The 17,174-nt window shown below is 41.0% G+C and overlaps 1 protein-coding gene across 1 annotated transcript in view; it reads left to right on the top strand.

Moving 5' to 3' along the window:
- Positions 1–17,174, top strand: part of nt5dc1 (5'-nucleotidase domain containing 1) — a 127,539-nt gene that overhangs the window by 74,575 nt on the left and 35,790 nt on the right. Inside the window, exons 7-8 of the mRNA XM_041249580.1 lie at positions 7,755–7,929; positions 9,148–9,245. Coding sequence (XP_041105514.1) covers positions 7,755–7,929; positions 9,148–9,245 — 273 coding nt within the window. The remainder of the gene's footprint in view (positions 1–7,754; positions 7,930–9,147; positions 9,246–17,174) is intronic.

Here is a 17,174-nt window from a genome sequence, read left to right as displayed (position 1 = left end):
GTTATTGGTGAACTCTCAGTAAAGTCAACTCTGCTTTATTGTCACTTTTTTGCTCAGCTTTTTGAAGGGATATTAAAAGGGTTTGACTGTGTATTATTCTTGTTTACACTCTATTTCATGGTGTTCCCTTCTATGCACTTGTCTGTGCTTCATCCGAAACCCCATCTTGTTTGCTTTTTTGCTTTCTGTTTTTTCTTTTTTGCATTCCTTCTAAAGTATCATCTGCAGACACAAAAGGCTTCCTACCTCATTGAAGCTGCCAAGCTACTGATATATAAAAAGGCTTCCTACCTCATTGAAGCTGCCATGCTACTGATATATAAAAAAGCTTCCTACCTCATTGAAGCTGCTACTGATATATAAAAAGGCTTTATACGGCTTCAAGGTGCCGGCAAAAGGGGGGGTCTCCTTTTTTCCCCCCAAAGGTGTCGCGTTTACATATTTTCATCATAAGAAAGTTTACAAACGAGAGGCCATTCGACCCATCTTGCTCTTTTGTTTGTTAGTAGCTTACTGATCCCAGAATCTCATAAAGCAGCTTCTTAAAGGATCTCAGGGTATCAGCTTCAACAATATTACTGGGGAGTTGGTTCCAGACCCTCACAATTCTCTGTGTAAAAAAGTGACTCCTGTTTTCTGTTCTAAATGCCCCTTTATCTATTCTCCATTTGTGACCCCGGGTTCTTGTTTCTTTTTTCATGTCGAAAAAGTCCCTTGGGTCGACATTGTCAATACCTTTTAGAATTTTGAATGCTTGAATTAGGTCGCCACGTAGTCTTCTTTGTCCAAGACTGAGTAGATTCAATTATTTTAACCTGTCTACATGTGACATGCCTTGCTCTTCTTTGCACTCTTTCTAAAGCAGCAATATCCTTTTTGTAGCGAGGTGATCAGAACTGAACAAAATATTCTAGATAAGGTCTTGCTAATGCATTGTGAAGTTTTAACATTACTTTCCTTGATTTAAATTCAACACTTTTCACTATATTTAAATATATATATATATATATATATATATATATATATATATATATATATCCAAGCATCTTGTTGGCCTTTTTTATAGCTTCCCCACATTGTCCAGATGATTACATTTCTGAGTCAACAAAAACTCCTAGGTCTTTTTCATAGATTCCTTCTTCAATTTCAGTATTTCCCATATGATATTTATAATACACATTCGTATTGCCTGTGTGCAGTACCTTATACTTTTCTCAATTAAATGTCATTTGCCTTGTGTCTGCCCAGTTCTGAATGCTGTCTAGATCATTTTGAATGACCTTTGCTGCTGCAACGGTGTTTGCCACTCCTCCTATTTTTGTGTCATCTGCAAATTTAACAAGTTTGCGTACTATATCAGAATCTAAGTCATTAATGTAGATTAGGAATAGCAGAGGACCTAATACTCCACTGGTTACCTCGCTCCATTCTGCGGTTTCTCCTCTAATCAGTACTTTCTGTTTTCTACATGTTAACCACACAATGATCCATGTACATGCATTTACTTTAATCCATACTGCGTTCAGTTTGAGAATTACTCTTTTGTGCGGGACTTTGTCAAAAGCTTTCTGGAAATCTAAATAAACCATGTCATATGCTTTGCAATTATCCATTATCGATGTTGCATCCTCAAAAAAATCAAGCAGCTTAGTTAGACACGATCTCCCTTTCCTAAAACCATGTAGACTGTCTCCCAGGACCCTGTTACCATGTAGGTTATTTTCCATTTTCGATCTTATTATAGTTTCCATAAGTTTGCATATAATAGAAGTCAGGCTTCTTGGTTTGTAAGTTACCTGGTTCGGTTTTGTCTCCCTTTTCGTGGATCGGTATTACGTTTGCAATTCTCCAGTCTGTCGATACAACCCCGTGTCAAGAGACTGCTGCATGATCTTGGTTAGCGGTTTGTAAATAACTTCTTTAATTTCTTTGAGTACTATTGGGAGGATCTCATCCGGCCCAGGAGATTTGTTTATTTTTAGAGCTCCTAGTCCCTTAAACACTTCTGCCTCTGTTATGCTAAATTTATTTAAAATGGGATAGGAACAGGTCAACATGTGGGGCATGTTATCCATATCCTCCTTTGTAAAAAAGTAATCATTTAATATATTTGCAATTTTTTTTCTCTTCATCTATGATTTTGCCATTTGTGTCTTTTAGACATTTTACCTCCTCTTTGAATGTTCTGTTGTAATATTGGAAAAAAAATGTAATTTGTTTAGCCTCCTTAGCAATGCTCATTTCTATCACTGTCTATCTTCCTTTATAACTTGTGTTTGCAGTTCCAAGTATTCTTTCTGTGTACTTTGTTCTTGGTCCCTTTTAAACGCTCTGTAAAGTGGCTTTTTCCTCTGAATAGTTTTTTTAATTGATCTTTTAAACCATTTTGGCAATTTTGTTTTAGACTTAGATTTGTCTACTTTTGGGATGTAATTGTTTTGAGTCTCTTGTACTACATTTAAAAAAAAAACAGCCATTTTTTCGTGGATGTTTTCTGTATTTTACTCCAGTTTGCCAGTGGTTCTCTGACCTCTGTTTTGGTTATTCTGTCTTCGTTATTTGAAAAGACTAAATCAAGGCGTGCCTCCCCTCTAGTCAGTGCCTTGACCAATTGTGTTAGGAAGCAATCATTTGTCATTTCCACCATTTTAATTTCGCCTGTTGTGCTACCAGCCTGGTTTTCCCATTTTATATGGGGGAAGTTGAAATCCCCAGTTTAATAAGGCTTCTCCTTTGCTGCACGCATTTCTAATGTCATTGTATAACAGATTATGTTGCTCGGTGCCTGAATTTGGCGGTTTTATAGCATGCCCCTATTACGCCCTTTGAATTTTTGTCCATTATTCTGACCCATATTGACTCTGGATTGTTTTTTTCTTCCAGATTTAACACCTGGGCTTTAAGACTATTTTTTTGATATATACCCCTCCGCCTCTTCTGTCCTGCCTGTCTTTCCTATACAGTGTATACCCACTAATATTATATTTGTCTCCATCACTCTCAGATAACTAAGTTTCTGTAACACCTATCACATTGTAGTTACTTGTTAGTGCAGTAGCTTCAAGTTCTAACATTTTGATTTTGAGGCTTCTAGCATTTAGATAAATACATTTAATGGCTGTCTTACCTGAGTTTTGCCCTTATTACGATGTAGTCTCCCTTCTGTTTTTTGTGATTTCTCCCCCCTTCCTTTCTAGTTTAATTGCTTCTGAACCTCCTCGAGGATCTTTTCTCCGAGTAGATTGGTTCCGTTTTTATTTAAGTGCAGTCTGTCCTGTCTATCATGGTTCTATAAAGTACCCTCTTAAATTGTTGTATATGTGGCAGTAAGCGTAACTGGTGAGCCTGTTAATTATAGACACATGTTAGTTTGCTAACTGGAATCATCTGGAGTAGGTACAGGAAACTGATCAGAACGACTTACAAAATAAGTTTACATGTAGTAAGGTCTTAATGTTAGCACAATGTAACCAAGCCTTATCTCAATTTTAAAGCTATCTATCATACTACAATCAAAACAATGTGTGCCAACCTGTATTTAAAGATTTCTGCCTTTACGGTTTTCTTCATAATCAACTATAGCACTTAGGTACCAGTTGAAATCATAAAAGTTTGGCACTCGTCCGGTGCTTACTACATATTAAATGGATACATGTGCATTTTTTTCTCATAACTATTCTCTTTTTTAGCTGTATATACTTTACTTTCCTAGCAGGGATGGAAATAAGACTCCTGTTGCATAGCAGTTTGATCCATTCCTGGTTTTATTCTGAGATGGTACAGTGTGTAAAAGTAACAACAGCTGTTATTGTAGAAAACTTTTTTTCCACTGTTTAAAATCACCACAAATAGCACTTTTTTAAATGCAAGATGTATCAAAATAATTAATAGTTTGTTTGTTATTAGATTGCTTACTTTATTTGACAGCTGATCACTGGATATCACAGATGCAGATGATGCCTTGGTATAATATGAGTCTTATCCACTGAGTACACCTTATACCCGCATTGAAAGGTTTGATTATCCTGGATTGAATCTATAATGGTTTTGCAATGGTGAGTGCCGAAGCTGGCACCAGAAGTCATGTCACCAGTATTTGCAGTACCCATTTCTGACACCCAGTCATGCTGCATGGGTACGAATACAACGTGGGGTACCAATGCCTTTTTTGAGAGGGGGCATTTATCTGTTCAGGGAAACCCAGATATTTATTGAACAAGGAGCTTGATTTGGGAAATAAGTGCTGCTAGTTTTCAGTTTTTGATAGGCGATGGTATATATTATTTAATGAATATAAGTCTAGACACATAAGAGCATTTCAGACGTATCCAGTATTGTGTCTGTTTGAGTCTATATCAAATGGTCTTTCCTGTAATTTCTCCTTTGTTTGACTTGCAGTATTTTACATAAGGAAAAGCTGTCACCATTCACTATCAGTACTGATCCACTGAGCTCTGGTCTTGCTGAATGGCCAGCACTAGCATTTCATGTGATGAATACCGACACTGCTTGCGATGTTTTTATAAGCCCTCTTCCCTCTTGCTTGTGAGGAAAGGAACACCACTTCTCACTTACGCTGCACATTCTTTGCTCTGCATGAGTACTGGAGCGGGGCTTCCTGTTTGTTCACTTAGGGAGTTCTTGGCAATAAGAAGTGCATCTGCATATGCTGAACTTTGGTATTTGTTATCAGACTTCTTCCTTCAACTGGTCTTTCTTGCCTTCACTATTTTCTAAATAAAAAAAAACAAAAAAAAAAAAATTGGATAATTATAGAAAACAATTTTCCATTCTTGTGAATAGCACATCTGCTAAGATATGTCCACTAACATATTCACAATGCTTGAATTTCTTTCCTAAAATGCCTTTCCTAGCTAAAAAAAAATAATAATAATAACTTGCAGTGGGCCCTTTGACTCTTTAGATAACACCCCTGTTAAATGGATTTTTTATATAGTTCATATCTAGCCTGTTTGATAGTCTATTGTGTGTGGTCTCATTATCTGCTGTTTTATGTTTAGATAATGTTATACCAGGATTACTAGCTATTCCAATAAAAAATATATACTTGTTCAACAGCTTCTAAAAGCTCAATTTCTGAATTTTCTGAACTAAATAGCATTAGAGGTGTGCAACTGTACTTTCTGACTCCTGTGATGGCATGTAGAGATGTGTCCATATCAACTCATAGTTGAAGAGGGTGGTATTACAATTGCTTACCTCTGTTGTTCATTTCTGCAACCACCTCACTTAAAAAATTCAGCTGCTCCCCTTGTCCCCCACCCCAACACACACATGCTGTCTTTTATGAATGCAACCCTTAAACACTTGGCTTATAATCACGTCTTGTACTATAGCAAGTTCACAAGGAATAGTTTTTCTTGGTTTTGTTGACAGCTAAGTGAGGACATTCTACTCTTGTAAACTGTATTTTGCACTCCTAAACAAATCATTGCCAAAGGTAGCCTGGTATAAGATACATCAACCCAGTATGGATGCTTTTGATGCAAATGGAATTCCAGTGTTAATGTAGTTGAAATCTAGTGTTGAGTTCAGGTGGTGTGGGCTGCTACTTTAACAGCTTTTTTCTTTACATGTTACTGACTCCTCCTCCTTTTCTGTACCGTACAAGAATATCAACATCACTGTATTTACTATGCCCTTTTTCAAACGAAATGAAATGAAGAGAGTACTTGAAGTCACACGTCAATTTTATCTCCGTTCATTATGTGTTTAATGAAAGCCAGTTCTGATTCATTTGAAAGTATTCCAAGCATGAGGAAAACTGTTTTATAGGTCTGCCTTTTATTTGACACGGATGTGGTTGAGAGCCATGAAAAACTTCGAGAAATAATGGGAGCTTGTAATGGAATTATGTATACAGTATAACCAAGTTGTATTTCATTTCTGTCATTTATAGTTTGATCCATGTTTCTCTCCTTCACCGTCATAGGGTACTGTAAACAGGTGTGATTAGTGGAAAAGGCTAAACAGGTGCATCCTCCAGGTAGTGGTCTTGGGTTCAGCAATGTAATGTTTCCCTTTGTGTTTGGCCAGACTACACAAACTGTCCATCAGTTTAGGTAGAGATGATAGTTACCCTGCTAATCTTTATACATGGCAAATGAGCTGTAGTTTGTTTTAATTCCCAGCAGGTGGCATTGCTTTGTATACTGGTCTTAACAAGCAGCACACGTACTTGGGTTTAAACCCAGGATCTGCTGACTGTTACTCACTTGTCTAACATTATGACCAAACTACTTCCTGTCTCAGTTACACTCACAGCTAACCATAAGTGTATACAACAACCGCACCTCCTGAAATTAATTTAAAAATTCCCATTCATAATGATGATTCATGCTAATTAACGTTTGACAGTACTGTAGGTGGAAATCTGGTTATTTGTTTATTATCTATAATAATAACTGGACCCTTGCTATTGCATTGCAGGGCTGCAGTATTCCAGTATTAGACCCATTGTCTGTTTGTGCTGCTTTAAATAAATAATCACTGAAGTAGCTGGAACGGGTCAAAGCTGATCGAGTGATCTGAAGTGGGTATGAGAGAAAGGTCACAAGAAATCGGGAACTGTTTTATGTAATGAGGGAATATGTGGGTGTTTCTTCTTGCATGCCTAGTTGTAAATGTACAGTAAGACTGAACCGTGAGTGTTCCATTCTGCATGCCTAGTTGTAAATGTACAGTAAGACTGAACCGATACATTGACCAGGTTATATATCCCTGTGGCAAAGTGCCCCGCCCTTGGGCTATTTGTGTTGTATGTTACGTGTAGTGTGTTAATGTTGGTGTATAGTCATTGGTACACAGAACATAAATGGGTCAGTGTCACACAAGTGTTTAAATTGTATGTTTGTATTTAGGCACGAGGATTGCACAGCACTTCACATGCAGATAAAATGAAATAATATGTGAGCACTGGGAATTGCACTTTTATTAATTCACGTGCTGATGTACCGAGACTCCAATTGAATGATTGATTAGCAATTAAGTCTCAGTACAGCTGCATAAAGCAGCATATTGTCACTCACTCGGGGTTGTGTGTTCGGTGAGTGGAGAACGGGTGTGGAGCGGAGAAAATAATTACATAAAGTAAATCATAAATTCAGCTCACCGTGTTTGTCTGTGTAGTTTGTTTTTGTTTGTCTCTTTGTTTTGGCTGCCAGTGCCATGTCCTGTTTTTGTCCTGTTTTATTTTATAATAATAAACCGCACAGCAGCACATCCATTTATCATTTCTTCTCGCAGTAGTGTGTTTCTTCTGGTCTGATGTCTCCACGACAACCGTCTTTGTCACAATCCCCTTCGCTCAAGATTTTTAAATGACATTTTTAGAACATTTTAAAACAGAAGTTGCCCTGCCAAAACTTTAAAAAAGCATATCAATCAATCTTTCTTTATTTTATATAGCGCCTTTCACAGTGGACCACCATCACAAAGCACTTTACAACATGCAGTAAGAACAAGAAAATCCATAACACTTTAAATACAGAGAAGTACTTACTACATGATATAGTTATAAAAAAAAATAAATAAAAAATGCATAATACATTAAATACAGTGGAATATCATGTCTACATTACAAAATATATACAAATATAAGAAACATAACCTCCACTCCTCTATTGTGTTTGGACTTTTGTACAGACATTAACAGCAGTGATATGCTGGTATTGTATGAGATCTTCATTTGGCAGCAATAACTAACCTCATAATGTTTATGTTTCCCTTCCCAGAAAATACTGGCACGTATTTTCCAAGTGTGAAAAAAGACCCAGGCAAATATTTGCAGCCCTGCTCGGATGCTGTGAAAGCTTGGTTGAGAAGCCTGAAGAATGCTGGAAAAGTTCTTCTGTTAATTACCAGCTCCCATAGTGACTACTGCAGGCTTGTATGTGAACATATTCTTGGGTGAGTAACATACCAAATGAAAAAAAAACAGCAAAGCCCGGGACACAGTGTAGGTTTACAGTAAGACACAGTAGTGGTTTCCATTCAGTGTGTAACATGCCAAACACTATTATGTAATACATGTTTCTCAATCAAAAAAATATATTTTGGATTCAATAAAAAAATAAATACAGCACCATTTATGACTTGTGTAGGTTCCCTGATCCCGCTAGTCAAACATCCAGACTGTACAATATGAGGAAACTTGTGTTGCAATTCAATAAACCATTCATTTGTAATGCATGACTGGAAAATTGAAGTGAATGTCAACATAGAACTGGGTATTTTTAAATGATCCACAGTGATATTCAAAGAATAATTACCATACCACATTCCACTTCTATTCAATTAAAATACAAAATAAATATCTATTGTGCCATTTATTATGCCATTTATTGTGTAGTATGGAATTAAAAGAACTTGTATTTTCAGAGTTGTAAGCTCTGCTTTGTATTCATGAATGCAACGTTATGCTTTTGAACTGTGTTCGTTTTTGCAATAAGGAATGTTGTTTTATGCAGAGACGTTGTTCTATAGAGGCCAGACTGCCTGCAGGAATGTGTAGCTGTTCCTGTCACATGCAGCTTGATTGCTCTTTGATTAACGGCCCGGTCAGAGTTGTAGATTCCACCCCCACCCCCCCCAGGGATCTCGTCCAGACGTTGTTATTGTCCACCTAATCAGGTCCAGATGGAGCAATTCATCAGGCACCTCTTACATGTCCTTGTATGTTTAAATTATTCATTTACTAGAAGTCCTTGTTAACACACATATTTGTGGAACAGGAGATGTAAAACTCTGTGCCTGCCCTAGGCTCTTGCTTTCAGAAAAGCACTTACATATTTGTACATTGTATTACTGCAGTAAAAAAGAGAAGCATAAAAACTAAAAAAAAATCTGGGATAGTGATGTAGAGTTGTAACATTTTCATTTATAAAGCACCGCATTTCATTTATAAAGCACAATGAAGTAATGCATAAAAAGGAAATTAACTGCACTATACTACTCTGCATAGATCCTGATGAACAGCTGCTAACATTTGACCCCATTTGTAATCTGTAAAGTCAGGCTCAAAGTGTTTATGTATGCCATTTTGTCTTTATCATCAATTAAGTGGTGAGTTTTTTGCATTTATTTAAAACTTAATAACACATAACATTATGCCCATTTTTGTTTCAGGAAAGATTTTGAGGAACTTTTTGAAATTGTCATCACTAATGCTTTGAAGCCTGGTTTCTTTTCCCAAATACCAGAACAGAGGCCTTTCCGAACTCTTGGTGAGTGCTGAGATTATGAACAGGAGTTAGACTGTAGACTGTTGGCAGTCAGTGTTGGTGAGGAGAGCACTCATCATTTACAGTGCCTCCCAATGAGCCAAGTGACAATGACTTACAATGACAAAATAAAGCAGGCTCCTGGGTGTTACTGGAGTGGCAAGGTTTGCAGAAAACCACCATGGAACGCAAAGCTATGGTTGCAAGCAGGGTAGGTATCGAATAGTCGACTAATCAAATAGTACAGCGACAGTCGACCTCAGAAAAGGATAGTCGACAAATCGGATATATGGAAGTGCAGTTGCAATCTATTATCATATAATGACACATTAGAACCTTAATAAATGGTTCCAAGTACATTCACAAATAGAGCATTAGAATTTGACTATTTTTATCTTAACTGTTCAAATTGGTAGTTGTTCTGTCCCTTGTTGTAATGAGAGATGTAAGCATTAATGTTCCTTTGTAGTGCAAAGGAGAAGTGTTAATGCACTGTGTTAATAAGCTGTGTTAAAGTTGTGCAAATAGGCTACGGCTAGTACTAATTTGATTGAAGTATATTCTTTGGCTATTTGCTATTATATGCTTTGTTTTGTGGTTACCTGTCCTTTATCAGCAGTGCGACCATCAGAATAGCTCCACAGCAATATGAACTTCAGTCAATGTAAAACAATGTACGATTCTTAACTCTAAATTAATTTTCACAGAAAGGCTAGAACTACTATAATTATTATAAGAGAAGTATTTTGTATTAAAATACTTTCCAACGATGGGTATTAAGGCTCTCATCTTAAGGATCGCAAGCTAAGGCTTTATTGCTTGAGCTGCTGACATTTCAGTGGTTTTATCGGTGACACCAGAGGTGTGTGTCTCGACTTTATACTGTATTTGTAATGTATATGTATAGAAATATACAGTGAAAAATAGATTAACCTTTTTTTTAGATTGTTAAGAGAACTGTTGTGAAATTCCTAAGAATGGACTTTTGACAGTGTTGTAGCTCTGCGCCCTTTCTTGTTTTGATGCCAAGTTTCATTGGCCGGGTGTTATTTGTTCTGTAGTGCAATAAGCATTTCTTAACACAAGCCTTGCAATAGGATTGCATTAGATAAAGAAGTATACTTCTATCTCAGTAAGATGATAATTTGTCTCTTGAATTTGATGCATCCCGACCCATGGAATGATGTTTATTGTACTGAACTGACACTGGCCTACACTCCTTGCCAAAATCTAGAAAAATGTAGTACGATGGTAGTATGATGACATCAAAATTCTAGAAAAATAACGTTCTATCGTGGGTGTGAAGTCTTAAACAAGCCAGTGTTGCATTGTCAGCCTTCAGTCTCTAGCCTGTTGTACAAGAAGGAGTTTATGTTTTGCACAATAACTGCTGATAATGCAAAAGTAACTCCTGTAACTAATTTAAAATGCACTTGAGTGTGTCTGAGACATTGGAATGGTGCACCTATGCTCCAAAATAATAATAATAATAATAATAATAATAATAATAATAATAATAATAATAATAATAATAATAATAATAATAATACTTACAAAAAGCAGTAATTACAAAAAATATTGTAAAAATAAAAAATAAAAGAAATGTAATATAAAAAATAAAAATGTATATATAAAAGATTGGATAATACTATTATATAGATAATATATATATATATATATATATATATATATATATATAGATAGATAGATAGATAGATAGATAGATAGATAGATAGATAGATAGATAGATAGATATATGGAGCCTGAACACAGAAAGCAACCTCTCCTTTCCTTCTGAGCCTAACCCTTGAAACAGAGAGAAGGCCACTATCACTATGCTGAGGCTGATAGGAGGACAACAACTCAGGCAAGCAATCAGGTGCCAAACCGTTCAGTGCTTTAAAGGTAAGCAAAAGGATTTTAAAGTCAATTCTATATATTACTGGGAGCCAGTACAAAGAAGCCAGGACTAGTTATATGAGCTCTCTTTTTTGTATTGGTGAGGACCCTTGCAGCTGCATTTTGCACAAGCTGTAGTCGTGATACGGCTTGGCATCTAAGTCCCGCAAACAGAGCATTACAGTAGTCCAATCTCGAAGAAATAAAGCATTGGACTACTTTTTGTGCGTCGGAAATTGACAGAAAATATCTACTTTAGGTGGAGCGACTTGCTCTCTTAACTTTGTATTGTTTTTCCAGTTATGACAATAATCCAGTAGCTCAAATGTTGTAATCCTGAATCCTGTTTAGCTCAGTAAAGCTTGTTGGGTTATAGCTGTTTTCATTTATGGAAACTATGCCTTAAGTCCACCAGGAAAATCAATTATCGTTGGCTTAAGCTGTACCAGTCTTGTAACTTAAGTATTTCCAATAGCATAAACACTGTCTTGATGAGAACATTCTGTGCTGAAGTTGTATGTATCTTGGCAGTTATGTGAAAATTATAATTTTTTTCGCTCATACGGCATTAGGATAATGTGATAAACAATCTGGGATCTTTTATGTATTGTAATTTGTTGATTTCACTGGGAAAGACGGAACTGAAACAAAATGTCTTAGCATTTTTCATAGCACTTATTTTTAATACAAAAGATAAATTAGAATTTCCACTAACAGCTACAATAAACTGCAGTGAATTTTTGTATTTTCATGCATGCAATCTCACATGTTCCTTTATTGCAGACTGCGGCAGGGCTAAGGCACATGTGTATGTAGTACAATTGGTCTTTTGTTTTTCAGTTCTTTTGCTGTTTTGTTATTAGTTTAAAAGAGAGCAAGTAGCTCCACCTGAGAGGTGGGATCTGCGCTGTTTGATTACAGGGAGTGGCAGCTGGGATTGGCTGGCTGCAGATACTGAATCAGCAGGTAGGCGTGCCCTGATGAAGCGTGATGCTATAAAGGAAGACACTGAGTGCTAATGAGCCACAGCATGACAGTCTGTGTGTGAATACTACTGAACATGCAGCCACCGTGTGCTAAACCTGAGCGTTCTTCCAAACAAGACTTTCGACCACCATGGTCAGGACCATATGAAATCTAAGAAAACAGTCTTCAGTTTAGGAGATTTTTATATCCTGCAAAATTATATGGAGGGAGTGTTGCTGTAGGTTTCTGCAACGGGACCTCTATTTTTTGTGGAAGCAGCATCTGGTCGATTCAGGAAACTTGTTTTGTAGCTGCTTTTCCCCCCTCTGTGTTTTGTTTTGCATTTTTGTATTTATTTCTCGTTTACACTTTGTGAATTCTTGCCAGTGTGGTAAGCACTTGGGAGTATAGCCACATGGTTTACACTGGAGCATCCCCACTCTAGGGATACCACTGCTGGTACCCTAGTGGCAACTACTGGTAACTACAACCTAAATTGCAAAACACTACATGTTGTAAGTAAAGCTAGGCACCTATGCAGTGTTTGCATTTGCAGCTTTCTGTGTATGTCTCTCTGTCAGCGGATATTCCCACTACCCGTTTACACAGACACATATATCAAGGTTTTTAATGATGTTTTTTTCATAGCAGTCTGAAACAAACTGCCGACTGTATCGTACATTTTTCAATAAGAACATAAGAAAGTTTACAAACAAGAGGAGGCCATTCAGCCCATTTTGCTTGTTTGGTTGTTAGTAGCTTATTGATCACAGAATCTCATCAAGCAGCTTCTTGAAGGATGCACGGTGTCAGCTTCAACAACATTACTGGGGAGTTGGTTCCAGACCCTCACGATTCTCAGTGTAAAAAAAGTGTTTTCCTATTATTTTCTGTTCTGAATGCCCCTTTGTCTAATGTCCATTTGTGTCCCCTTGTCCTTGTTTCTTTTTTCAGGTTGAAACAGTCCCTTGGGTCGATATTGTCAATACCTTTTAGAATTTTGAATGCTTGGATCAGGTCGCCACGTAGTCTTCTTTGTTCAAGACTGAGTAGTTTCAATTCTTTTAGCCTGTCTACATATGACATGCTTTTTAAACCCAGAATAATTCTGGTCGCTCTTCTTTGCACTCTTTCTAGAGCAGCAATATCCTTTTTGTAGCGAGGTGACCAGAACTAACACAATATTTTAGATGAGGTCTTACTAATGCATTGTAAAGTTTTAACATTACTTCCCTTGATTTAAAAGCAACACCTGAAACAATATATCCGAGCATCTTGTTGGCCTTTTTTTATAGCTTCCCCACATTGTCTAGATGAAGACATTTCTGAGTCAACATACACTCCTAGGTCTTTTTCATAGATTCCTTCTTCAATTTCACTATCTCCCATATGATATTTATAATGCACGTTTTTATTTCCTGTGTGCAGTACCTTACACTTTTCTCTATTAAATGTCATTTGCCATGTTAACAAAGTGCCCGCCCCTGTGTATATTATCTGTTATGTGTTGCGTGTGGTGTGTTTAAATGTTGGTGTATAGTCATTGGTACATGGGATATAAACGGGTCTGTGTAACACGAGTGTTTAAAATGTATATTTGTATTTAGGCACGAGGATTGCACAGCACTTCACGTGCAAGTAAAATGTAGTAATATGTGAGCACGGGGAATTGCACTTTATTAATTCACGTGCTGGGATTCAAGTGAATAATTAATTGGTAATTGAATCCCAGCACAATAGTATATATAGATGCACGTTGGCACATACTGGGGTTGGGTGTTCGGTGAGCGGAGAACGGGATTGGAGACGGAGGAAATAAGTAAAGTAGTAATAATAACAAAGTATCTGCTCACCGTGTTTGTCAGTGTCTGTCCGTGCACCGTTTTGTTAAGTTTATTCTGTTTTCGTTTGTCTATTTATTTTGGCGTAGAGTGCCGTGTCCTGTGTTTTTCGTGTTTGTTAAACCTTTTATTTTGTATTAAACCGGCGCCAACAGGCGTCTTCATCACTTCATTTCATCCGTCCTGTGTTTTGTGTATTTCATTACCTTTCCTGGTTCTGACGCCGCCCACTTCGGCCGTCTCTGTGACACGTGGTGTCCTGCGTGGGATAACAGCGCCTCCAAGCGTCAGACCAGGAGAGGTGTTTTGTCAAAAAAAAAAAAAAAAACAAAAAAAAAAAAAAACCACAGCAACAACAAAAAAAAAAATAAAATAAACATGGAAGGCTGGGACTGGAGAGATGGCTGCCAGGACCTGGAGGAGTTCCTCGGTGGTCTGGAGGACCAGGGCTGGTGCCTTGCCTGTGGGGAGTTTGGGCACCCGGTGGTGCGCTGCCCCTACCAGGAAGGAGAGGAGGAACTGCCGCAGGAGAGGAAGGTGAGGAGGTGGCAGAGAAGGGGAAAGGGGAAGAGGAAGGCAGAGGTCCCACCGCTGTCTCCACAGCCGCACCAGTCTCCTGCAAGGGAGGAAGAGCCGCACCAGTCCCCTGCAAGTGAGGGAGAGCCGCACCAGTCCCCTGTATCAAGGGGAGACTACACACCGCTCCCACCTCCACCACCAGGAGACTACACACCGCTCCCACCTCCACCACCAGGAGACTACACGCCGCTCCTACCTCCATGGGCAGGAGCAGAGCAGCAGGAGCTGGCTCTGCCTCCGCCACCTCCACCGGCAGGGGGAGAGCAGCAGGAGCTGCCTCTGCCTCCGCCACCTCCACCGGCAGGGGGAGAGCAGCAGGAGCTGCCTCTGCCTCCGCCACCTCCACCGGCAGGGGGAGAGCAGCAGGAGCTGCCTCTGCCTCCGCCACCTCCACCGGCAGGGGGAGAGCAGCAGGAGCTGCCTCTGCCTCCGCCACCTCCACCGGCAGGGGGAGAGCAGCAGGAGCTGCCTCTGCCTCCGCCACCAGCAGAGGGTGAATGCCTGCTGGGTCCCTGTCCACCAGCAGAGGGTGAATGCCTGCTGGTATCCCTCCCCACCAGCAGAGGGTGAATGCCTGCTGGGTCCCTGTCCACCAGCAGAGGGTGAATGCCTGCTGGGTCCCTGTCCACCAGCAGAGGGTGAATGCCTGCTGGGTCCCTGTCCACCAGCAGAGGGTGAATGCCTGCTGGGTCCCTGTCCACCAGCAGAGGGTGAATGCCTGCTGGTATCACTTCCCCCACCAGCAGAGGGTGAATGCCTGCTGGTATCACTTCCCCCACCAGCAGAGGGTGAATGCCTGCTGGTATCACTTCCCCCACCAGCAGAGGGTGAATGCCTGCTGGTATCACTTCCCCCACCATCACGAGGAGAGGAGCTGGAGCTTCCTCTGCCTCCACCTCCATCAGGGGGAGAGGAGCAGGAGCTGCCTCTCCCTGCACCAGAAGGGCCAGGACTAGATGCTGGCGGTCCTCAGCAGCCCTTGCATAGGCTGCTGAGGGAAGCACGGGGAAGAACCTCCCGGCTGCAGTGGCCGAAAAGAGGGCCAACACCCGCACCCCAGCTTGTCCTGACTGCCAGCCTCGCTTCGCCCAAGGATGCCAGCCTCGCTTCGCCCAAGGATGCCAGCCTCGCTTCGCCCAAGGATGCCAGCCTCGCTTCGCCCAAGGATGCCAGCCTCGCTTCGCCCAAGGATGCCAGCCTCGCTTCGCCCAAGGATGCCAGCCTCGCTTCGCCCAAGGATGCCTCTGCATCGCCTGGGGTTGCCCGCCGCTCTGCATCGCCTGGGGTTGCCCGCCGCTCTGCATCGCCTGGGGTTGCCCGCCGCTCTGCATCGCCTGGGGTTGCCCGCCGCTCTGCATCGCCTGGGGTTGCCCGCCGCTCTGCATCGCCTGGGGTTGCCCGCCGCTCTGCATCGCCTGGGGTTGCCCGCCGCTCTGCATCGCCTGGGGTTGCCCGCCGCTCTGCATCGCCTGGGGTTGCCCGCCGCTCCGCATCACAGCCGGAAGTACTGTGGCCGGAACCCCACGAAGGGGAGCTGCCGGCCACGAAGAAGGGGGAGGAGGTCTGGAGACCGCCAACCCCAGCAGCAGTTTCGCTGCCGGAGGAGGGGGAGGAGGTCTGGAGACCGCCAACCCCAGCAGCAGTTTCGCTGCCGGAGGAGGGGGAGGAGGTCTGGAGACCGCCAACCCCAGCAGCAGTTTCGCTGCCAGAGGAGGGGGAGGAGGTCTGGAGACCGCCAACCCCAGCAGCAGTTTCGCTGCCGGAGGAGGGGGAGGAGGTCTGGAGACCGCCAACCCCAGCAGCAGTTTCTCCGCCGGAGATCGTGGGGGAGGTCCGGAGACCTGCTCCCTCTGCAGTTTCTTCCCTGCAGGAAGAACGGTGGTTGAAGCCCCACCAAGGGGAGCTGCCGGCGCCGAAGGAGGGGGAAGGTCAGGAGACCACACCCCAAGCAGCCTTTCCGCTGCTAGGACTACCCTGGCAGGAGAATGCTACCCTGCTGACAGCATTACGACCTGTGGGCCCCTGGAAGCCTCTGGTCCTGGCCAAGGACTTTGGGCGGGACTTTTGGGCTTTTAAGGGGGGAGGTGGCCATTGAGGCCATGTGTGCTTTGCACAGGAGGGGGTATATGTAACAAAGTGCCCGCCCCTGTGTATATTATCTGTTATGTGTTGCGTGTGGTGTGTTTAAATGTTGGTGTATAGACATTGGTACACGGGATATAAATGGGTCTGTGTAACACGAGTGTTTAAAAATGTATATGTGTATTTAGGCACGAGGATTGCACAGCACTTCACGTGCAAGTAAAAAGTAATAATATGTGAGCACGGGGAATTGCACTTTATTAATTCACGTGCTGGGATTCAAGTGAATAATTAATTGGTAATTGAATCCCAGCACAATAGTATATATAGATGCACGTTGTCACATACTCGGGGTGGGTGTTCGGTGAGCGGAGAACGGGATTGGAGACGGAGGAAATAAGTAAAGTAGTAATAATAATAACAAAGTATCTGCTCACCGTGTTTGTCAGTGTCTGTCCGTGCACCGTTTTGTTAAGTTTAGTCTGTTTTCGTTTGTCTATTTATTTTGGCGTAGAGTGCCGTGTCCTGTGTTTTTCGTGTTTGTTTAAACCTTTTATTTTGTATT

This window comes from Polyodon spathula, chromosome 5, assembly GCF_017654505.1.
Source record: "Polyodon spathula isolate WHYD16114869_AA chromosome 5, ASM1765450v1, whole genome shotgun sequence".
Classification (NCBI taxonomy): Eukaryota; Metazoa; Chordata; class Actinopteri; order Acipenseriformes; family Polyodontidae; genus Polyodon; species Polyodon spathula.
This window is presented reverse-complemented; position numbering and strand designations above follow the sequence as displayed.